At 39.2% G+C, this 24,681-nt stretch overlaps 1 protein-coding gene across 1 annotated transcript; it reads right to left on the bottom strand.

The window, feature by feature from the left end:
* Positions 1–23,660: 23,660 nt before the first annotated feature.
* LOC120250509 (heavy metal-associated isoprenylated plant protein 45-like) lies at positions 23,661–24,344 on the bottom strand. Its single transcript, XM_039259329.1, has 3 exons — positions 24,239–24,344; positions 24,085–24,160; positions 23,661–24,009 (listed from the first exon to the last, which is right to left on the bottom strand). Exons 1-3 carry the CDS (start codon positions 24,281–24,283, stop codon positions 23,687–23,689), a joined length of 444 nt encoding a protein of 147 aa, XP_039115263.1. The 5' UTR covers positions 24,284–24,344; the 3' UTR covers positions 23,661–23,686.
* Positions 24,345–24,681: the final 337 nt, after the last annotated feature.

Below are 24,681 nucleotides of genomic sequence, written 5' to 3'. Positions count from 1 at the left end.
ATCCATATTGATGAAACTAGAATCACCACGATGATGGTACTATCAACTATGAATCTTTAAATACAACTAATGACTTCAGTTATTCTGATATGTATATATTCCTTATGTCGGCAAAATTATTTCATTTAAACACTAGTACTTTGAGATAAATACAAACTTTAAATTGTTTAAAAAATTACCATTTTCAAAAGTGAAAAGTTGGTATAAAACTCTCTTAATCTGATCAGAAGGGCATTTGTTCTGTATATATATATTTATACAGAGGACTATTCATCTATAGACGTCCATTATCAGTCGTTGGATTTTGATCCAATGGCCAACATTGATAAACATTTTTTTAATATAGTAACAAATACAATTTTTACTATTTAGAATAGTACAATATACAGTATTACTATTTATTAATGTTGGCCGTTGGATAGTGATCTAATGGTTGGTAATTAAATATCCACTGAGGATGTTTTGTCCTTGTAAAAAAACTAAGGAAGCTTATAATTCCAAAAACTTGTATGGTCACTTAAATGACATTGTGATGGTGATATATGAATTAAAAAGAAAGTTATAGAAACTTAAAAATCATTATTCATATATTATTATTTTTATGAAGCAACAAAGCCTTTACAATATCAAAGAAGTCTACAACTCCATTTGCACCTTGAATTCCAACTGCTAGCTAGAATCTTCAGTATTCCACAAAGCTTGATTTGTGGACCAATTAATAATTTCAACTTTATACTCCTGGTTTTAATCAATCCCAAGTGTCAAAAACGCAAAGACGGAGATGATTCAGCCTTGAATCTACATATCAGTGAAAGCAACTCATCAATCCTTATTAGTCTCCAAATCAAGACAGCATGGCCAAACTTTTGAAAACATGAAGTAATCCACAATGAAACCACGCATGCTTTACACCGTACTCCAACATCAGAGTCCCACCCACCATCAAAAGAATATGGCGCTTATTAAAGCTAGAATTATGCCCATGCAGGCATGCTTCCCCAACCTCTTACTATCACCGTTATTATCGCAAAAATTATTCTAATAGGACACCATGACCATCCATCTACTCTAAATTATAATATAGACAATTGTCCCTATAAAAAAAATAGAAATCCAAATTGGAGAAAACGGACCTTCATTATGATTAAACTTAAGTTTTCATAGAAATAACTTTTTTTAAAAAAAATACACACACATAAGTTTTCATTGAAAAAAACTTGAAATACACACACATCTTCCCTAGATAAAAGAACGAAAAACCAAAACCTGGCTAATTATTCTCTCTTAAGTGAAGGTTTGACTGAAGTATTGGAGATATCAAACCAATGTTAATTACCCCACATGCCTCATCACAAAGTTGCCTTCTCTAACTGATTCAAACTCCGCAGAATCATCTCAAATGTCTTCATATTCTCTATTCTCTAACTGATGATTCAATTTTCATAAGCTTGTTATATAGGACCTAAAAATGAGTTCTATTGTGACACTGTTACAATAACTTAATTATATATATATATATATATGTAGCGTTGTCCTCTGTAAATAATGATTCATCTTCAATATAATATACATTTAAGTTATATTTTTTTTTATTTCCTCACACAAGCTTAATTTTTTCTACTACCATGGCATCTGATTCAGCTACCTCCTTCAGCTATGTCTAATCTTATTACCATCAATGCTGCTGCTAAACTCCTCGGCAAACTCACTATATAAGTTCAATAACTTATTGTGGAAAGCTTAATTTAGTGGCTTCGCCTCATTCTTCTCAATTATTTGGACGGCGCACATTTATATGCCCTCAACTAACCTTGGTACGGTTGAGAATGAAATTCAGGTTTAAGAGGGTAAGAGAGGATATGAGAGAAGAGACAAGAAGGAAAAAGAAGCAATGAGGATTTTCTCTGCCCCTCTATTCTCATTGGTTGCATATAAAGCTATTACATAACCAATTGCCTTGTTCTTCACGATGCTCCTTAACCATAGGTTAAGGTTACATCATGTGATTAATAGTCATCATTAACCTTTAACTAGAATAACTTCTAGGCTCCATTACATGATAAAATCCCGAAAGCGTGTGCCACTTGTCAGCTCCCAGTTGTACTGCCTCGGCCTTGCATCAGCATTTGTAGCCTTGTCCTCTTCTATTTTTGCCACGCCATGGTCCTTGTATCCATAGTTAGTATTGACCGTTACATGAGTCGCCTTGTCCTCTTCTATTTTTGCCTCTTCAAGAGTCACCTTGTCCTTAAGGTGAAAAGCAGGAAATTCCTTGGCGAAGGTCAGCTTATATCACCCAGGTAGCCTCTGCAATGGAATGGTTTTCCCAATGGATCAAGTGTTGAAGCATATGTCTGCCCTGTTGGAGTATAACATGTGAGCGGAGAATTTCCATTGGTTTATAAGCTGGTTTGTCTTCTTGACTCTGGAAAAGGAATTTGTTGCACCAGGAAATCAACAACACACTCGTTTGAGCTTTGAGACTTGAAACACCTCATGCAACTGAGCAGATAATGGTAAGGCAAGATGATAAGCAACTGCACCAACCTTCTCTAGTATTCCGAATGGTCCGAAAAACCTCTTAGAAAGTTTATGTGTAGGTTGTCCTGTAAAAGAAGTCTGCCGATATAGCTAGAGCTTCAGGAAAACCTAATCTCCCATTTGAAATGATACATCCGTGCGTATAGCACCCGTGAAGTTCTTTATCCGAATCTGGGCCCGAAACAAATTATCCCTGAGAGTGCGAATTACCCGAGTGCGATCAGATAGTATTGCATTAACGGTTTCTACTGAAAAACTATCACAAGTAGAGTGGAAGGGGCTTCCAAGCACAGCTTCATTAGGAGTCATGAAAATAGAAGAGTGCCAAGCAGTGTTGTAGTGTCATTTGGCCCATGGAAGCAATCGTGTCCAGTGGCGAGGATAGTCACTAGTAAAGTATCGGAGATAATCCTTTAAGTAGAGGTTCAGGATTTCTGTTTGCCCGCCCGATTGCTAGTGGTATGCGCTACTCATAGACAGTTGCGTGCCTACAAATGGAATAGCTCTTGCTAAAATTGGCTGAGAAATAAGGGATCGCGATTTGATATTAGAGAGGCCAAAAGTCCATGAAGGCGAATTACATCTCTGGTGAATATTTCTGCAACTTGAATGGCTATAAATTGGGTGGGCAACCCAGAAAAATGAGTTTGCTTTGACAACCTATCAACCACCACTAATATGACTATCTTCCTTGACGATAGAGGTAAATGGGTAATGAAATCCATCAAAGCTGACTCCCATATGCGACTAGGAATGGGCAGAGGTTGCAAGAGGCCTTGAGGAGCTCGATTGAAAGGCTTCACAGTTTGGCATATCTTGCAGTGGTTGACGAAGTTCATGACATCTTTCTTCAGTTCTTGCCAAACAAAAGGATTGGCTATGCGGTGATAAGTATGACAAATACCGGGATGACCTCCAATTGGAGTGTTGTGATACTCTCTAATAAGCAACCGTTGCAGTACCAAACTGGCAAAAACAACTACCTGGCCTCGAAGAAACAGAATATTGTTCTTAATAGAGTAATTAGGGTAATTAACAAGTGTTACGTGAATTGCCTCTAAGAGTGTCTTGAGTTTCACATCATCTTGATATGCATGTTGCAGAGCTTCCCATAAGGCTGAAAGTGGTCTAGTAATGGCCAAAGACAGGAGTTGTGCCTCACCGTCAGCCGGAAGCTGAGATAGAGTGGTGGCTTAAAAATTACTACTCCCAGGTTTATAAAAGATCTCAAAGTTGTACCCCAATAACTTGGTGAGCCATTTGTGTTGTTCGAGAGTCTGAACTGTCTACTGTAGCATGGATCGCAGGCTCTGATGATCGGTGTAAATGACAAAGTGATGGCCAAGAAGATATTACCGCCAATGATGTACCGCCTGAGTGGTGGCGTACATCTCGCGTGGGTAAGTCGTTGCGGCTTGCAAATGGGGTCTAAAAGCCTTGTTGAATTAGGCTATTCGGTGCTACTCTTGAAGCAACACAACCCCAATAACAGAAGCTGATACATCGGTTTGTATTTCAAATGGCTGGTTAAAATTCAGTAGCGCAACATAGGTGTAGAGGTCAGTGTTTTTATCAGTGCATCAAAGGTTGACGTTGCTGCAGACGTCCAGAAAAAAACATGCTTGTGAAGTAATTCAGTTAACGATGTTGTGAGGCTTGTGTAGTTTTCTACGAACTTTGGTAATACCCCGTTAGCCCCAAGAAGCCACGCAATGCTCTAACGGTTATGGGCAATAACCATTGCTGCACTGCCTGGACCTTGTCCGGGTTTACTAGAATTGGACGAAAAATATCATTCATTAGCTCCTGAAAGGTCGAAGGGGCATTTGATTGACCAAAGGGTATTACAAGGAACTCGTAATGGCCCTCATGTGTCCTAAAAGCTATCTTCTTAATACCGGTGAGGTTAATTCGAACCTGGTGATAGCCAAAATGCAAGTCAAGTTTGGAAAATACTTATGCACTGGCCAGTTCGTCGAGGAGCTCCTCCATAGTTGGAATGGTGAAGCAGCCTCAGATTGTGATGTGTTCTCTGCAAGTGCACGGGTCGCACACAAGTAGTAGAGTGGTAGCCCATGAGGGGTAGGGTTGTCAAACCACAGGGACTGGACTTAAAGTACTAATTTATCAACCGATGTTTAGTTAAACAAAGATTGGATCGAGGTTGAATTAAAAGCAAACAACAAATGAGAGGAATGATGGTTATGACTGGGGGATTAGGATTGAGAATTCAACAACAAAAGAACAATGCCCCGGAATGATTCCTATGAGTTATAGTATGCTGACTTGATCCTAAAACCTACCAGGTACATTCTATGGTTCAAGTGTGTGCTCAAGAGCAATGTTGCATCAGTGGTTCTCAAATACAAGAAGTTTTGCTAACATAACTAGATTATCTAAGCAACTATGCAAATCAAACACATCAAGTTATGTAAGCACATTATTAACACAAGAAACCAAAAGAACTCCGTAAACATTAAAATCAAGTAGTCAAAGCATACAAAACAATATAGTTCACATCCCGAGGCACTGTATACGGTTAGCCCCTCATGGTGGGTACAACGAGTGAGGACAACAAAGATGAAGAACTAGAGAAAGAAGACATGATTCCCTTCTTCTCAAGATAATCTTCCTCGCCGAGCTCCGTATGCTAACCCCACTTCTCTTGTACCTCCAACTCATCCTTGATCCACTTAGAAGGTGTGGTGAAGCCTGATCTTCACTCTCTTCAAAGTTCTCCTAGTGGAGATTGGAATCCCTGAACTAAGATGAGAGCAAACACTAGAAATTGGAGTTAAAAAGGGTTATCTTTGAGCTCAACACTTGCTAAGCACGATCGTACTTGGACCGTGTTTCCGTGGTAGGGTTTTGAGTGAATCGGCTAAGTGCTCGCTTAGAATTTCCAGTGGGAGGAAGCGCGATCGTGCTTGGACCGTGCTTCACTTGAGCATGATCATGCTAGGAGCATCCAACGCGAGCTTCCTCTGTTGAGCAGAAAATAACTCTAGCCAGAGATTTCCAAGGGAGGAGCACGAACATGCTTCAACCGTGTTTGGCCTGGTGACACTCCCCTGCAAGCTTTATCACTCGGTCGTTATGAGGCTGGGATATTTAGGGGGACAAAGCACGATTGTGTTTTGCATGTGTTGAGCTTGAACACTTAATAATTTCTCTAATCTTCACTCGTTTGGTATCTTGATTCACTCCTAATATACCCAGAATAGCACTGAATTCCTGTATCCTTAACAAATATACCCAAAATATCACCGAATGTATTCACAAATGTGCTGATAGGCAAGCAAAAGCATGAATTGAGGGTAAGAAAACATGATATGAGTTGCACTCATCAAATACCCCCACACTTGAATCATTGCTTGTCCTTAAGCAATCTCACATTGCTTAATGAAAGAAAAGATGAGTACATCACCTTTGATCTCTGGAGAATAGGAACTTTTAGACAAAAAAAGGGGGAGCAACAAGGGTTAGAAAATCACAAGAATGCTCAATAAAAGGCTACACTCTTACTTTAAAGATCTTGTGTGTGTGCAAACCCTAAATTGAGTGCCCCAAAGTCTTAAGGAGTCAACCTAGCAGCATTGGACCTTAAATTGACTATTCACAGAGGGTAGTAGCTTCATACACCCTAGAGGTAGCCTTCTCTCCTGGTAGGTTATCAAATGTACACTTGTAATGGCCAAAATTCGAATACTCAAGAGTAGCTTCACTCTTGTAGGGTGATAGCTCTTTCTACCATCTTTTTACAAAATATTTACAAAGAACCGGTAGGGCATCCCACAAGGAATTTGACTTTTTAATTTTTTTTTTAACCAAAAGAAGACCACCAAAGCCAAATGGGGTTTGTCCTAAAAACATGTGGCTAAACAATTAGGGTTGAGTGATGAACTTGAGCCTTCGACGTAAGAGTGAGTGTACAATATGGATCCCAATAAATCATTCACACCTATCTATTCCCCTAAGCTTAAGAAGTTCCAAGTGTAATCAATTATAGATTATCATTTGTTAAACACTCATCTCAAGAAAACAAGCATGCAACCCTCCCCCACACTTGAATGCTACATTATCCTCAATGTAGAAATGATTGACATACAAAATATACTTGAGACAACAAAAGATAAAGGGGGTTGAAAGGACTTTCCTGAACATAGAGAGTGATGTTGCCGCTCTCAACGTGTGTGCTATTCAACTCCAAGCATTCACACAATCCCTGAAAGTAGTGGAAGACATAAGTGAAATCCGAGAAATCAAAATAGCATAAGAAAAAGTAAACAAACTGACACAACAAAGCAAACTAACAGCAAACCAAAATGTAACAGGGGAGTCCCCTTGCTAACTGAGTACAAGACTGAAAAATAAAATAGAATAACTAAAAACAAGTTTAACAGAAGAAATAATGCTGTGACCATCAAGCATGATCACTCCTAGTATGCTCATCAACGCTAGCAGAAGCAACAGAACAGGACGCAAGATGATCTATAAGACGCTGTAGGCTCATCCCTAACCACAAAATGGCAGGATGCTCAACTTGCATGTAACACCAAATCGTCTTCCTGATGAATGTCGGGAGCCACAGGATGCTGCAGGGTGGTGATGCAAATCTTCTGCAAGCTACGGAGTGTGAAAGGATTTAGGCCACCCACTAGAGTCATGGGGCCATGCATCCCAAGAGACCCATGCCCCAAATAAGGCGAGTGACAAATGGATTAGCGAAAATCATGTGCTTGCGAGTGTTAGTAGCCTGACGCTGCGTAGAATTCGGAGGGGAACTTGAGCCTGCATGCTTACTAGGTAATGGAATTCGGGCATAGATATGTTGTCGGTGCAGTGGTTCCAGCAGGTAAGGGTACCACTCAGTAGAGCATGGACAAAGCAAAGTGCACGTGACTTCAGCGATGTGGCTATGGTGGCACTCTGGTGAAAAGGGCGATTGTAATTACTTAAGCGCCACCAACGAGTGTTGAGAGGGTCTTCAAGTGGGTAGTAGGAAGGTAAATTGCGGTATTCCTTAGTGAGAGTGTAATCCTGAGTATGTAGATTGAGGAATAGTGCAAACTCCGTGTAGCTCAAATGGTAAGCTTGTCCTCCAAGTGTGAATGGAATGGCGCGTGCCTTGTCCCAACGATCATCGCATGGAAGTTGCTTGAAAGTGGAGAGGAACTCGAGAGTTAGCTCGCAATAGACAGGCTCATTCATAGTCAGGACCTGATGCCAGGAACCAACATGAAGTAGTTGTTCAACATTGGTACACAAGCCACATAGTTGTAATGTTTCCCAATCTATGGTGCGCCATATCCCAAATTCATTGTGTGATAGGTATGCATAACATTCTTGATGAATTTTAGACATTGGGATGGTCGATCGCTGGTTTCTCGTGGGCCCCGATGGCTTCTTAGCCTTAGGCATAGCTTGTAAAAAGGGGAACATGCGAGATCAATCGTGTGCATGAAAAGCAAAATAGGGCGAGCACGATCGTGCTTAGCCAAAGAGAGACCGAACGAAAAAAATTTCAAAGACACGATTGTGCTCCACAAAAATTATGAACGCTCTCGGAGCAGTTATCAGTCTTGACGAGTGTGACTAGCACGATGAGCGTCATAGAAACATTAGCATGGATGGTAAGGCCACCAGACACCAAAACAAAAATGTCAAATGCCCATAAAACCTCCCAATAAAATAGAGCAAGAACAAGAGAACTCACCGGGCAATGCAAGTTAAAGAAGAAGAAGAAGAGAAGAAGGAGGAACAAAAGAATTGAGGATGAACAATAGGGAAGAGAAGTTGGGGATTTAAAGGAAAAGGGAGGAAGACAAAAGGTCAGCGCTGGAGATGGGAAGCGTGACCGGCATGGCTCACGTACCGGGACAGAATGGGAGGAAAATGAAAAGTCACGTGAAAACACAGCTAAAACACACTCGTGCACCTAGCATGAGGATCGGGGAAACGGACCTTGGAAAAATACGATCGTACGCTCAATAAGGGTTTCTCCCTAAAAATATCATGAAAAAAAATCTGAGCACGAGTGTGTAAGGAGTATGCCGGCCATGCAGACCCCCGCGGCATGCTCGTGCTCGTCCTGTGCTTAACCTAGAGAATCCTAGGAAGAGGGTGCTTCTCCACAAAGGCATGTCGATGAGCACATGAGAAAAATCAAAGAAATTTCAACAAATCGAAACAAGACAAAGGCACCCCGAAAGGCTTAGGACAATTAAAAAAATACAGCCACAGCAATTACGAAGACAAACTTAAAATGAAAACAACAAAATCAAACAACAAATGAAAAAGAAAACTACGACTTGGGTTACCTCCCAAGAAGCGCTTGTTTAACATCACTAGCTTGACGTACCTGCCTAACCGGGTGGTTCATGTAGTAATAAAGCACCACAGCTTGATGGTTGAAGAATTTCCTCTCTGATGGCGTAATGCTTCAGCCTGTGACCATTGACCTTGAATGTTCCCTTCATGGAGTGGGAAATTTCAATTGCTCCATGAGGAAACGTCTGAGTAACCGTGTATGGTTCTGACCAACGAGAATTGAGTTTTCCAGGTAAAAGCTTTAACCTAGAGTCGAAAAGAAGAACTTGCTCCCCAACCTGGAATTGCTTCTCTTTCCTGAGATGGCCATCATAAATTCTTCTCACTTTTTCTTTATACAAGAGTGCATTTTCATATGCATTCAGCCTATGCTCCTCTAGTTCATTCAACTGGCACTTCCTTTTTTTTGTGCATCCTTTGTATCTAAATTCAATAACTTGATTTCCCAATACGCTTGATGCTTAAGATCTACAGGTAGATGGCATGCCTTCCCATAGACTAGACGATACAGAGTATGTCCGGTTGATGTTTTATATGCTGTTCGGTAAGCCCAGAGAGCATCATCCAATCGTTCTAACCAATCGCACCGGTTATGATGAATTGTCTTCTCAAGAATGCGCTTTAACTCCTGATTGGTGACTTCAACTTGGCCACTGGTTTAATGGTGATAAGCAGTGGCAACACGATGGGTTACTCCATATTTCTTCATTACCTTTTCAAACTAGGTATTACAAAAATGGGTGCCCCTGTCACTGATAATTGCTCTCGGAGTGCCAAAATGAGAAAATAACTTTTTCAAAACCTTGACAATCACCTATGCATCATTTGTGGGAAAAGCCTGAGCTTCAACCAATTTGGACACATAATTAACTGCAACTAACACAAATCTATTCCCATTAGAGTTCGGGAAAGGACCCATGAAATCAATACCCTAAACATCAAAAACTTCACATTGCTGAATAGGAGTTTGTTTCATTTCATCAAGTTTTGACAAGTTCCCACTTCGTTGGCATTGGTCACATGTTGCAACAAACTTCTGAGCGTCATTGAAGAGTGAAGGCCAAAAGAAAACTGCTTCTAAGACCTTCTCGGCAGTGCGATTCACAGTGAAATGACCACCCACTATTCTAGAGTGATAGTGCTCTAAAATCTTCCATCCCTCAGCATGCGAGACACAACGTCATACGACCAAATCTGCACAGAGTTTGTACAAGAAACGATCCTCCCAGAAATAATGTTTGACATCAGATAGGAATTTCTTCCGCTGCTGATAGGAAAACTGTGAATGGATTATTTGTCCCACCAAATAATTCGCAAAGTCGGCAAACTAGGGGCATTGACTATCTTGGGTAGATCCCTTCTAGACCTAATAAAGATGTTCTTCTGGAAACACATCATTTGTCATTTGGGATCTGCTGATGTCTTCTTCAGTGTGCGCCAGGCGTGACAAGTGATCAGCCACCACATTTTTTTTTATCCTTTCTTATCTCATATTTCAAGATTAAACTGTTGCATGAGAAGAATTAATCTAATCAGTCTTGGCTTAGCATCTGTCCTCGAGAGGAAGTACCTGATTGCAGCGTGATCAGTGTACACGATTACCTTGGAGAAAACCAGGTAAGGTCTGAATTTGTTAAAAGCATAAACCATCTCCAATAGCTCTTTCTCTGTTGTGGTGTAATTCTCTTGGGTTGGATTTAAAGTTTTGCTTGTATAGTAAATAGGGTGGAATTATTTATTATGTCTTTGTCCTAATACTGCCCCAACTGCCAGTTACTAGCATCACATATAAGCTCAAAAGGCCGCTCCCAATCAAGGGATTTCACAATTGGTGCATGGACTACCTTCTCCTTCAAAGTCAAGAAGGCCCTGAGACAGTTCTGATCAAATTCGAAAGGTGCATATTTTTCTAATAACTTTGTCATGGGCTTAGAGATTTTGGAAAAATCTTGAATAATTCTTCTGTAAAATCCGACATGCCCAAGAAAACTCCGAACATATTTTATAGAAGTGGGTGGGACAAGCTTCTCAATCGTGTCTAGCTTGGCCTTATCAATTTCAATCCCCTCACTGGAAATTTTGTGACTTAAAACAATTCCTTCGGTGACCATGAAGTGACACTTCTCCCAGTTTAGGACTAGATTTGTTTCTTTTCACCTGGAAAGGACTCGTTTTAGATTTTTCAAGCACCCCTCAAACAAATCCCTGAAAACTGAGAAGTCATCCATGAACACCTCCATGAAGTCTTCAATAAACTCATCAAAAATTGACATCATGCACCTTTGAAAATTTGCTGGGGCATTACATAGGCCGAAAGACATTCTTCTGTACGTGAATGTACCATATGGGCATGTGAAGGTAGTCTTTTCTTGATCTTCTGTGACCACAGAAATTTGCAGATATCCAAACATCCCATCAAGGAAACAATAATAACTGTAACCAAATAATCGTTCCAACATTTGATCAATGAATGGCAAAGGAAAATGGTCTTTACGAGTAGCATCATTTAGTTTCCTGTAATCTATTCACACAACCAACTAGTGACTGTACGAGTGGGGATAAGTTCATTTTGCTCATTGGTGATCACTGTCATTCCTCCTTTTTTTGGGACAACCTGAACTGAACTAACCCAAGAGCTCTCAGAGATTGGATAAATTATTCCAGCATCCAAAAGTTTCTTCACCTCTTTCTTTACCACCTCCATCATGTTAGGGTTCAATTTGCATTGTGGTTGAATTCTGGGATGAATATTATCTTCCATTAGAATTTTATGCGTGTAGAAAGATGGATTAATCCCCTTGATGTCAGAAATACTCCAAGTGATGGCCCATTTATGGGCGAGTAGCAGATCTAATAGTTTTTTATTCTAACCTACATCAAGCTTGGATGAAATAATGACTGACATCTAAGAAATCCCCCCTCCCCCCCAAGAATGTGTATTCCAAATGTGACGGCAACTCCTTGAGCTCCAGTGTTGGAGGACCAAAAAGCATTGGATCAGCGATAACATCGGTCGTATTTCTGACTTCCAGTTAGACAGTTGCCACTAAAATGTCATCAACAACTGTGACACAACATGTAGGGTCATCCTCACTGACTGCACAACTAATACTTCCTCCTTCTTGAGTATTATTGGTAACACCTGCTGAGATGGACATTGCTTGGTTCACACTCACCTCCTGCAACTGGTCATCATTGATAGAACCCATTTTCGTACACATTTTTTTTTTCCAACTGGGATGTCTGCTGACAAAATTTTGAAACAAGTTCTGCCAAATCTTATACATCACGAGGGATACTAGCATCCACTTCGTGATAATTTTTCTCACACAAGTGACTCTGCAAAGTGGCCAAGAGTTCCTCCATGAAAACAATGTGAAAAATAAATTAGTGGAAACTCAAGAAGTTACAGTAATGAAAATAAGAGATAGGCTTGAATTAATAATTAAGCTGAGAAGGATTCCAAGTATTTATAAATATAAACAGTATTAACAAACTAAATCCAAATTTTTCTAAAAGTTTTCAGTCCCCAACAACGGCGCCAAAAACTTGATGTGTTCTCAGCAAGGTGCATGGGTCGCACACAAGTAGTAGAGTGGTACCCCGTGAGGGGTATGGTTGTCGAACCACAAGGACTGAACTTAAAGTACTAATTTATCTACCGATGTTTAGTTAAACAAAGATTGGATTGAGGTTGAATTAAAAGCAAACAACAAAGGAGAGGAATGATGGTAGTGACAGGGGGATTAAGATTGAGAATTCAACAACAAAAGTGCAATGCCTCGGGATGGTTCCTATGAGTTATAGCATGTTGACTTGATTCTAAAGCCTACCAGGTACATTCTATGGTTCAAGTGTGTGCCCAAGAGCAATGTTGCATCTATGGTTCTCAAATAAACCAAATTTAGCTAAGATAACTAGATTACCTAAGCAACTGTGCAAATCAAACACATCAAGTTATTCAAGCACATGATTAACACAAGAAACCAAAAGAACTCTGTAAACATTTAAATCAAGTAGTCAAAGTATACAAAACAACATAGTTTACGTCCCAGGGCACCGTGGACGGTTAACCCTTATGGATGGGTACAATGAGGAAAACAAAGATGAAGAACTAGAGAAAGAAGACATGACCCCATTCTCCTCAAGATAATCTTCCTCGCCGAGCTCCGTATGCTAACCCCACTTCTCTTGTGCCTCCAACTCGTCCTTGATCCCCTTAGAAGGTGTGGTGAAGCCCAATCTTTGCTCTCTTCAAAGTTCTCCAGGTGGAGATTAGAATCCCTGAACCAAGATGAGAGCAAACCCTAGAAATCGGAGTTAAAAAAGGCTATCTTCGAGCTCAACAGTGGCTAAGCACGATAGTGCTTAGACCGTGTTTCCATGGTAGGGATTTGAGTGAATTGGCTAAGTACTCACATGGAATTTCCCGTGGGAGGAAGCGCGGTAATGCTTGGACCGTGCTTCACTTGAGCATGATTGTGCTAGGAGCATCCAGCGCGTGCTTCTCCTGTTGAGCAGAAAATAACTTCAGCCAGAGATTTCCAAGTAGAAGGGCACGATCATGCTCCAACCGTGTTTGGCCTAGTGACACTCCCCTTCAAGCTTTATCACTCGGTTGTTATGAGGCTGAGATATTAAGGGGACAGAGCATGGGTGTGCTCTGCCCGTGCTGAGCTTGAACACTTAGCAATTTCTCCAATATTCACTTGTTTGATATCCTGATTCACTCCTAATTGCTTTGAGCTCCCTAATTCCTATGTCATTAACAAATATACCCAGAATAGCACCGAATGTATACACAAATGTGCTGATAGGTAAGAAAAAGCATGAATTAAGGGTAAGAAAACATGATATGAGTTGTACTCATCAAACTGTTACCTCATTAAGAGTTCGATAGTTAACGTAGAAGCGCCACGTGCCATCTTTCTTCTTGATAAGGATGACGGGCGATGAGAACGAGCTGGAGCTTAGTCAGATGATGCCCTCTTGAAGCATGTCTTTGACTAATCGTTCAATATCGTCCTTCTAAAAGTGTGGATATCGGTAGGGGCGGACATTCATCGGTTCCGTGTTAGGTTTTAATCAGATATGATGGTCAAACCGTCGGGTGATGGAAGTCCTATAGACATAGAAAAGATGTCAGTATACGTGTTATCAGGGCACAAAGTTGAGCAAGAAAAGATGATGGTGTTGTAGTACCCTCCAGGCACGCAGACACTACTGTGAGTTCCATGTTGACCTGGTCAAAAGAGACCGAGAGATGGAAAAATTGAGTGTCGGGTTGGTCACGGACATGACATTTTAAGGAGACTGTTGAGATGGTCATTGCAGCTAGACCTCGTAAGCCATGAAGCCGCAACTTCACTCCTTGGTGTTCGAATTCCATTCAAAGTTGATAGTAATCAAATAAGATGGTCCCTATACGGGAGAGCCAATGCACACCCAACACCATGTCAGTGCCGAAGATTGGAAGTAGGAGCAGGTCCATCAAAAATACAGCATTTCCTAATTAAAGTGGTACATGAATTTATGTTTCCCTACATTGAAGTTCCTCTCCATTTCTAATATTGGCCTTCATATAGGGGGAAGCTTGCACCGTCAAGCCCAGATGGGTCACCCACAGCTTCTAGATAAAATTGTTGGTCGATCCGCCATCGATCAACACCACAACCTCTTTAAAGTGAATCCTCCCAATGATCTTGAGGGTCGAGGGAACTAGAACTCCAATGAGGGTATGAAACGATATGCATGGCGTCCCGCCTCTTGCCATGACTTCAAGAATAGGATCTGGTTTCTCGAGAATCCGTGGTGGATATGGTTCTTGGTTAACTTTATTAGTCATTTCCTCCCGGTTCTCCTCGTCATCTATGACCAAGAGGCATAAAAACTACTTGGGACTACAGCAATGTCCTTTGCTGAATGGTGAGTCACATTTATAGCAGAGCCCTTGCTCGGGTTGCCATTTTGGTAGGTGTGAGCCTCTTAATGGATTTAGTGGTTGAGGTCGGCGAGGGCCGTGATTGAGGTGGTGGTAATACCATTGGAAGGGGAGGATAGTGCGATGGCTCATTGTAGAACCGCGGTGCTCATGAAGTGATCTTTGTTGAGTTGCATTTGTCTTCCACCAACTTAGCCAAGCCCATGGTGTCGTGTAGCGATTGAGGTTTCCACATATACAACTCATGTTGGATATCTTCATGTAAGCTAGAGAGGAAGCAGTTAAGGAGACTACTGGGGCTTAATCCCGTGATCCTCATGGAGAGGCTTTCAACTCATGTTTGAATAAGTGGGCTTCATGGTTTACAATTAAATAAGGAAGGACCAAATCGGAGCTAATGGTACCACTGCAACACACTGCCCATCATGTAGAACGCCGCGATAAGGAATTTTTGATCTTCCAGCATAGCATGGAATGTAAAGAAGTGTTCAATCTGAAAGATCTATGATAAAACATTATCACTAGAAAACAGCTGTACCTTAAGCTTTGGTAGACTAGTCAGAGTTTGGCGTGTCGAACTAGACGGATGAGATGTCATCTATTCCAAAAAGAGCCCGTTGTGGATGTGAATGGAGGAGATGATAATAGGGGAGGTTTATGACCCCGCTCAAACTTAGAGAGCTTGAGCATCATGCCCGACATCATAGCTTGCTGAGCGGCCATAGATTTCTGGATAGTTTTGACAAGCTTAGTGTGCAGGTGAAGTGAAGCATGCATTGCCTCAATTCGAGAAAATATAGTATCTTGGTGCTCATTCTTCATGCCACTCTTTAACCATAGGAGATTGCCTCTCTAATCTCATTGGTTGCATATTAAGCTATTACATAGTAGATTGCTTTGTTCTTCACGCTACTCATTAACCATAGGTTAAGGTTACATCATGTGATTAATAGCCATCATTAACCTTTAATTAGAATAACTCCTAGGCTCCATTACATGATAAAATCCAAAAAACGTGTGCCACTTGTCAGCTCCCGATTGTAATGCCTTGGCCGTGCAACAACGTTTGTCGCCTTGTCCTTTTCTATTCTTGCCATGTCACGGTCCTTGTCTCCATAGCTAGTGTTGACCATTACACAATAGCAAGATATGTTTTCATTCTGCTTCAAAACACATCCATACAGACAATATATATATAGCTGAACTTAACTTGGTAACAATGTCAACCAAAGCTGACCAAAAAGTTAAGTAGCATACTCTAATTTAACAGCTAAACATAAAGGTAAAGTTGATTTGTCAACTTGTAAGTGTACAAGAGCACACACAACTCATTCAGACGTGACCAATCTCATGCAAAGGCAGTTTTTTTTGTATTCTTACATCAGTCTTTAGCTTCAACAGGTACAACATAGATGGTCATATTATCCCGAACCTTGTACATATGTTCTTGTATGCCCTCAACTAACCTTGGTACAACATTGATGGTCATATCATTCCGAACCCTGTACATATGTCTTGGTGTCATCAAGATCAACTTATTCTCCATGTAATTCTTACATCTCAAAGAATCTATTATACCATTGGTTTCCCAAATTGCATCTAGCCATAAAGCATGGACTCATTTGTCTTGTCTCTATGCAAAGAGCTGCTCATATGATTCACTTAAAAGGTAAATTAAGCATAATCACTTGAAGTGATCTTTCTATTACTGAATTTCTTGTTTCCATCAAATAGATTGTAGATGAACTCATCATTCTTGGCAATTCCCCTAATGATGTTGACCTTTTGATTTATGCAACTTGTTTGATCTTGGTCTTGCCTATAAGAAACTTATCATTGCTTTGCACACTCACGATACCATGGTTACTTTCAAAGAGTTGTTTGACATAAAATCATTGGCTATTAAATTTTCTCCTTCACAATCACAACAATCATACCGATCCCATGCCACCCATCGCAAACTTAGCCAAACATTATAATATTTAATCTCATTCTCCTAACACCTACATTTGCCATCCTAAATCCAACTTCTTTTTCCCAAACTTTGGTATACTTCCTTCTCCCTCTGATGCCCCTCAATTATATAAACCTTTTATTTCTCATCCATGTTCTTCTAACCTCATCATATGTTAATATTTGGTATGCCTTTTCCTATAAGTATAATGTCATAAGTATATGGGTCGTGTAAGAAGTAAGTGCACCCTAAGGTAGGGCAGTTGATTACACTAGGATTGGTGCTCCTAGTACTAATTTCTCCTTTATTTTCTAACTAACAAATTAGATGATGTTTGTTGAGTTCCTAAACTAAGAAAATAAAATTAAGATTAATGGCAAATCTAGGGTAAGATCAATATGAGAGCATGGTACATTTGACACAAATATATCCCCTTGCGACTACCTCACAGTTGATTCTCTATATTTGCTAAAAAATGAGTATTCTTGAACTATGGAGACTCATTGAGTAGTTTGGCCCTTTCTAAAAGATGCCAAACCCTAAACCCATACGACAACACCAATTGCCCTATGATTGCATTAGAAGGTTCATTGAATCCCACTATTAAGTTTAACCATAATTCGGAGAGTTTGAATAACCTTTCCTAAGATTGCACGATCAACCTTTATCCTCTACAAGTGATCTATACATGAATGATTTCTCAATACTAATCATGCAGATCAAGCTTTCACACTAGCAAACACAAGCATGAAGCAATAAATAGGATTCACAAGAACAACTCAAATAGCTAATTTAAAATAAAAAGAAAATCAACAACAAATCATCTCAAGGTTCAATAGTCCGAGGCACCAATAAAGGTTTAGCCTCTTATGATACAAGAATCCATAACAAGATCCAAAACTAGAGATATTAATGAAAACATAGGAAGAATTCCCTCTATGCTTCTCTCCATGTGAATGATGGAATCTCCCTTAATAGATGGTTATGTCACCCTTAATTCGGTACCCAGAGGGCTTATATCCCTGTCTTAACTTGTCCTTGATTAGCCTCCTTTGATCTCCACTTGAAATGATAGCCTTGGATGACGCTTTCGCTGAAAGATCCCTTCAAAATAGTTGCTAGGGTTTATACTACAGGTAAAAAAGTAGTGCATGCCAGTGCTTGAGTTGTGCTTGATCTACATTGATTATTGGTGGCACTCAGGACTTGAATTGTCGGCATTTTTGAAACTCTAGTAATAAGCATGGCCAAGGAGCACACCCATGCTTTTTAAGCACCATTGTGCTTTGATAAATTAAATCGTGCTTGGGCTATGCTCTTCATTTATTCATGTATGATAGTGATATGCACACAGATGAGTATACAATATTCATGTATTTTATATCATTTTCTATACTCATTTGGCTTGTATTAGAACCATATTGTGGAATTCGATGCTAAATCTAGTGTATTTCACAATCCCAGGCTTCGTGCAGTAATTGCAGACAAGAGAGAACCAAAAAAAGTATTCTAGATCTTAAACGAAGAAGTTGGAGCTCTCTTGGCATCATTTGATTAAGGATAAGGTAAACTGGGTGGCTTACATGCAGCTTACGACTTACCTTACGGCGTAAGTACTTTCCAGAGAACCTTGTGGGCATGCTTATTCCCATAAGGCAAAGTCAGAGCCAAACCTAAGGACCTTATGGGCAAGGATTACGCTTGTAAGGATGGCTGTAAGGACCATCCAGAGGAGTTTATGACTACAGCTTACGACCGTAAGAGGCAGTCGTAAAAAGCAGCACAGTGAGGTTTATGGTCCAGCGTTTACGGTCATAAGCTGGATAGTAACACAAATAGAAGACCTTATAGACATGACTTATGGTAGTAAGTGTTCCTCTAAGGTTCATGACCATCTTCTCCAGCTTCCTTATGGCCACATCCTTACGCCCGTAAGCAGCCCATAAGCAGATGGACATAAATAAATATGATGAGGACTTTTAGGGAATTCGTGGATTTTCTTTGAGGCTATTCTTGGAGGCGAAGTTAGGGAAGAAAGGAGACGAATCTCCAGGTCTTAAGAGGCTATTCGAAGGAAGATTTTGATCCACATTCAAGGGGACTGGAGATCCTAGCTGTCAAGCTCACCTTGGGGGCGTGCATGGAAGCTTTCCTAGGTTTTCTCTAGCGATCCTCCTACGGCATGATTGAGAAGGGGTTTTCATGTTTTACATATTTTCTTCCATATCTTGTATCTTGAATGCTTGCCCTCTATTAATGGAGGGCTAATTTGTTAGATGTTTAGGCATAGTTGAACTCTAGGATTTATATTTTGACATTGGTCATTGTATCTTATGATTTAATTATTTTCCTAATTACAATCATATCTATTTGAATCTAATTGTGTGTTTGAGTGCTTGGTTAGTAACGAGCCAAAAGCTATAGCTATCATACTTGATGTACTTTGTGACGAGAAGAAATTGTCACCTAGCATAGACATGCCGTGATTAGAGGGAATTGTGAGTAAGCCTGGGTATAGGGTACTTTGGAGACTCATTCTCCCTCAATTCTCCCAAGTGAGTTAATGATTATCTCCATGATTTTTGCAATCATATGGAGTAGATTTTAGGAGAAATCACATCTCTACTTTGTATTCAGATTAGGGATAATCTTTCTTCATAAGAGGGATTATCTACTCAAGAGATCATCATTAGCTCATAGTGAGGTTTCATAGAGTGTTAATGTGATTGTGTGAATGTCTATATCAACTCTGTACCGATTCAGCTACTCTTCACTCTCGAAAGGGTGGTTTAGTATAATTTTGGAAACCTCTTAGTTCAAATACGATTACATACATAAACAACTTTTGTCTTGTACTTCATAACCCTGGAGGGATGCTATGCCCAGATATCATTTCTTCCATTGATTTCTCTCCTACTTTTTATAGTATTTCTTACTTTTGTTTTTTTTTATTCACACACTTATCACTTTGTTAATTAGGCTATGTTTCGGAATTATGGCTATTACTAGCATTCACTTTCTTTCCTGTGGGCTGACACTCTACTTTACGCACACTACTAGGCATGTACACTTGCATCCCTATAAAGATTTTGGCTCCATTGCTACAACAACCCTTACGGCCATAAACACACCGTAATTGTTAATTCAAAGAGACTTACAGTAGCGGCTTACGCCTGTAAGCCACCCTTAAGCACCTAGGGTTTTAGTGCTGTCGGCAACCTTTGAACTTCATTTCAAATTGTTTCTCTCTGGATTATGATCTTCGGTGTCTCTTTTTCCTCCCATTGTCTTCCTCTTGTTCTTCTCTTTCCATTCCGAGTGTTTAGAATGGGTTTGGCCACCTTTTGGAAGCTTTTCACCGGCCAATTTTTCTTTTTCTTCTTTGTCTCAAAGGTGTTGTTTGTTTTATGAATCTTGGTGTCATTTGATTGGAATCTCACTTGTAAATGGATGTATGCATGTTTAGCAATGCTTGATTGATAATTTAAATTCAAAATTTGTAAATTTTTTAGCTTCAATGTATAGGAGGGGTCCTTACGGCCTGAGCTCGTGGCTAGCTTATGGCCGTAAGGTCACCATAAAGATGATTTTTCCTGAGGCTTACGGCTGTAAGTCTTCCCATAAGTAGACCGTTAGCACTCATGGTTTAAGTAGATTTCATATTTTTGTGTTCTAAGCATTGTATTTTCCTTGTAGGATGACTCGAGCAAAGAAAGTAGCTTCGAGGCCGGTCAAGAAGGTTAGGACCGAGGCTTTCACCTCAAGTGCAGACAAAGCAAAGGATCCTACTCCCTCCATCCCCTGCTCCACCCACCAAACCTACTTTTTCCATGACCCATTTTTGAGAGCGGTACACCAGCTTGAAAATGAAACGGTTTGGTCAGCCTCGTTTAGTCGATTGGCCAGTGCTTATGCACTTTGGACTAGAGGAGGAGGTTCACCAGATGGTGGACTTTGGTGGATGGAGCCGGATCCTTTGCATGGAGGAGCCGGTCTACCGTGATATCACTTTGGAGGTGCTTAGCATCTTTGAGGTTGACAAGAGTCTGATAGGGTTCTCACTGCTTGGGGTGATGTAGTTTCAAATCTTTAGAGAGCCCCGGTGTCTGAGTTACACTTATTCAGTTACTCTTCATCCTTGAAATTGGGTTTTAGTATAATTCTGGAAACCTCTCAGTTCAAATAGGATTTATACATCGACAACCTTTGTCCTGTAATTCATAACCCTAGAGGGATGCTATGCCCGGACATCGTTTCTTCCCCTGATTTCTCTTCTACTTTTTACATTATTTCTTGCTTTTGTTTTCTTTAATTCACACACTTATCACTTTGTTAATTAGGCTATTTTTCAGGATTATGGCTATTACTAGTATTCACTTTTTTCTCTATGGACCGACACTCTGCTTTACGCACACTACTATTATGTGATTTGCACATACACTTAAGTCCCTATCACGCACCATAAAAACGCTCATGATTGGGTCGTGCTCTTCTTTGGAAATGTGCTTTGTTGCTCGCTTCTCTCCGATTCACTCTAAATTCAGTCCTTTTATCTCTGTTACCTGATTACCTGCTTAACGAACACAAAATACCCAATAGAGCACAAAAAATGAGAAATTCATACTAAAAGACAAGCTAAGTGCATGAGTTTATAATATGAAAAAATTGGTAAGTCATGCACCCATCAATATTGTAAAAAGCACACATAGTCATTCAACAAATCAATGATTTAAACTTTGTCTCAATCATAAGCCTCCTTAACCATACCACTAATTATGTTTTTACCTTTTCTCTAGTTTCTCCTCTTGGAATTTCAATTCAAGAGATCATGTTACATTTAATTTGTCCAACTTATCTATAGGGTCCAAAGATATTCACATTAATGATGGTTCAAGTTTGCCTATTACATATAGCACGCCTACAACTTTTTCTTCCTCTTTCACCTTTGCTATTATTCTTTGTGTTCCTACTATCAACCCAAACCTTATCTCTATTCCAAATTTTGCTAATATCATAAAACATCTATTGAATTTTCCCTCATATTTTGTTGTCAATGATTTACAAATGGGGACTCCTCTACTGTAGGGAAAGAATCATCATGATCTTTGAGTGGCCTCTTGTTCAATAGGCAAATAAAAGTCTAGTTGTTGCTTTGTCTATTGGTGTTGTTGTTCCATATTTTCAAACCACATGGCATGGTCGTCTTAGTCATCATTCCTTTAAAACTTTCAATAAGTTTTTTTTTTGGGAAGAGGAGCGGGGCGAACCCACTAGAGACCCCAGGGACGTGCACAAGCCTCGGTGGAACAAGTGGGGACGAGGCCGCGCTCACGTGGGCGCTGGAATCACCCGTACACAACCACTATTCACAACTCCCAGAAATGTGCCCTCAGCCGAGAATCGAACTCTCACCACTCGGTGAGAGCTCTATCGGCGACCCGTCGCAAAACTTTCAATAAGTTGGATGCTATAAATTAAGTAATACTCTAATCAATATGAAATTTGGATATGTCCTAGCTCTACATATATAGTTTTTTTAGAAGCAAGAATTTTGTGATTTGGGAAAGGATAGGCAAAGTTATGCCAGATTTTGTCCTCCAGGGTCATGATAGAATGGTTTATATGACCCATCTAGAGTTGATAATTGTTGTTATACCTTTGCAATAATCCATATTTGGGAGAGCACAATAATAGCTTGGCTTTTTTTGTTGTATTTATGCCCTTCTAAAATCTTATTTTTATAATACCATGCCTTATAGCCTTTTAACCTTTGTAGCATCATTTGTGCCTTGAAATTTTTTTCTTGCATACCCTTGAATGTTGTAAAAATAAAAAAGCACATCTCATGTACACAAATAAATATATTTAAGTTACAATATAGTTTATAATGATTTATTATTTTTTATTAATTAAGGTGTTTAAGAAGTGAATATATATTATATAACGTTAATAATTGATGGTAAAATTTTCTTTTCTTTTCATGTGATATTTATCTCTTGTGATAAACTCTTCTCCTGATCTTGACTGTTACATCACACTGTTCCTATCATCTACCCAATTGATATTTATCTTGGGGATTAGATTCCCAAAATCCGGGACCATTTCTTCAACTATTTATGCCCCTTTTTTTAACAACTTGTTATTTCTTTCTTTCCTTCCTTCTTTTTTTATTTTTTTATTTTTTTATTTTTTTATTTTTTATCACCAAATCTAGAGAATATCCCATACTTGACCTCATCTCTCTAATAGTGGGAAATACCACTTAACTAACTAATTATTTTATTCCTACTCTTTCATATTTATTTCTTTTATTTGAAAAAAAAAATTTGGTGATTGTGATATATATTTTTTTCAAGAGAATATTCTCAATTCCATCGTAATGTGAATAATATATATTTCAATAATGACCGAAAGCGGGGAGAATTTTTTTTATTTTTTATTTTTAAAAACTGATGTTAGAAATATTTATTTTATTAATTTTAATTCAAAATATTTGTGGGTTCTATAATTCAGTGGTCTCAAAGAAATACATGTCCTTCGTTATATATATGAAAAGTAATTATAGACAATATATGAAATTCATAAAAAAGTCCTTTTTTCCATAGAGTTTTCAAATTAAAATAACTTGGGAAATATATGTTCTATCCTATTGGCCTCATGTGGGAATATATTCAACCAAAAGGTGAGGGTAAAGTAAATTTACGAAAAGAAAAAAAAAATTTGTTTGCCTATTGGCAAAATGCATGGAGTAATCAATTAAGATGAAAATATATCAAGTACTAGTGACTTACACTGCTTATAATTCATTCTTAATGAGTTCAATATGTAACACATACTTTCAGATATAACACAAGCATATATAGCTCATCTTCTTCCTCTTATTTCTTCTTTTTCTTTTTACTCCAATTGATATAATTTCTTCACATGATCATGCATGCATGAACATTATCATCATTGAAGATTGCTGCAGCGTCATCATCGACTATCATCGTATAAGCAGGGTCAGGAAAATAACCATGCACAGTTGAGTTATATCCATGTCTATAATAGTTATGTGTAGTTGCATATGTATCATCTTCAAGATACTGTATAGCATATGGATAGTATTGAGAGTCATACGGGTATGGCCAAAACTCTGCCTTTCTCCCTGTTCTTCTCACTGCCTTTAGAACCTTATTTTGATCCACATATCCGGTCACAGTCACCTTCTGTTTATCCATGTCTATGTCTACACTATCAACACCTGCCAACATCGATCATTTGGTTAATTGAATCAAGAACTACATAAATATATATATGTATAAAATTTCACACTAACCTTCTAATTTGGCTAATGCTTTTCTTATTCTCTTCTCACATCCTTCACAGTCCATATGAACTCCAAGCTCCACTGTCTGATAATGTTCAGGAAAAATATAAGCAATGATGAAAATTAGAGGTTAGTTTTGTGTATATATTTCATGTGGGCTTACAGATATGGCATTCGATATCGTCTTATGGCGAGTGAAACTGAACATTTTCACAAGTTGTCTTGAAGGATATGTACAATGCTCACCAATGCTTATATAGATGAGGAGAAGTAAGTGGCTTTGAAATTTTATCCGCATTGCCTTTTCCTAAAAGGAACTCTACTTTTGTTGCTATAAAATGGGGGGACCTCTTAACATTCTAGCAAGCTTTGTCATGTTAATTTAGCAGTAAATATATTTGGAGCTCATTTTCAAGGAAAAGCATTGAGTTGTAGTACACTTATTTGAAGGCTTATTTCTCTGCAAGTTGTGTGAATTGTTTGTCAGGGAATATTGTTTAAAAACAGCATCAGTTGTACAAGAGGTTGCAATGGGTGGAAGAGATGGAGAACTTGATGCTTCAGCAGTATTCCATTATTCTATTAAATGGAGCTTTCTCTGCTACC

The sequence above is a fragment of the Dioscorea cayenensis genome, chromosome 19 (genome assembly GCF_009730915.1).
Source record: "Dioscorea cayenensis subsp. rotundata cultivar TDr96_F1 chromosome 19, TDr96_F1_v2_PseudoChromosome.rev07_lg8_w22 25.fasta, whole genome shotgun sequence".
NCBI classification, from domain to species: Eukaryota; Viridiplantae; Streptophyta; class Magnoliopsida; order Dioscoreales; family Dioscoreaceae; genus Dioscorea; species Dioscorea cayenensis.
The sequence above is the reverse complement of the archived record's forward strand: the minus strand, read 5'-3'. Positions and strand labels throughout refer to the sequence as shown.

What these genes read in the sequence shown, in the direction of transcription:
- LOC120250509 (XM_039259329.1), bottom strand. Translation starts at nt 24,283, where the DNA reads ATGTTCAGTTTCACTCGCCATAAGACGATATCGAATGCCATATCT. An exon ending in CGATATCGAATGCCATATCT is followed by an intron (nt 24,161 to 24,238) that starts GTAAGCCCACAT and finishes GAACATTATCAG; the next exon opens with ACAGTGGAGCTTGGAGTTCA. An exon ending in AGCATTAGCCAAATTAGAAG is followed by an intron (nt 24,010 to 24,084) that starts GTTAGTGTGAAA and finishes CGATGTTGGCAG; the next exon opens with GTGTTGATAGTGTAGACATA.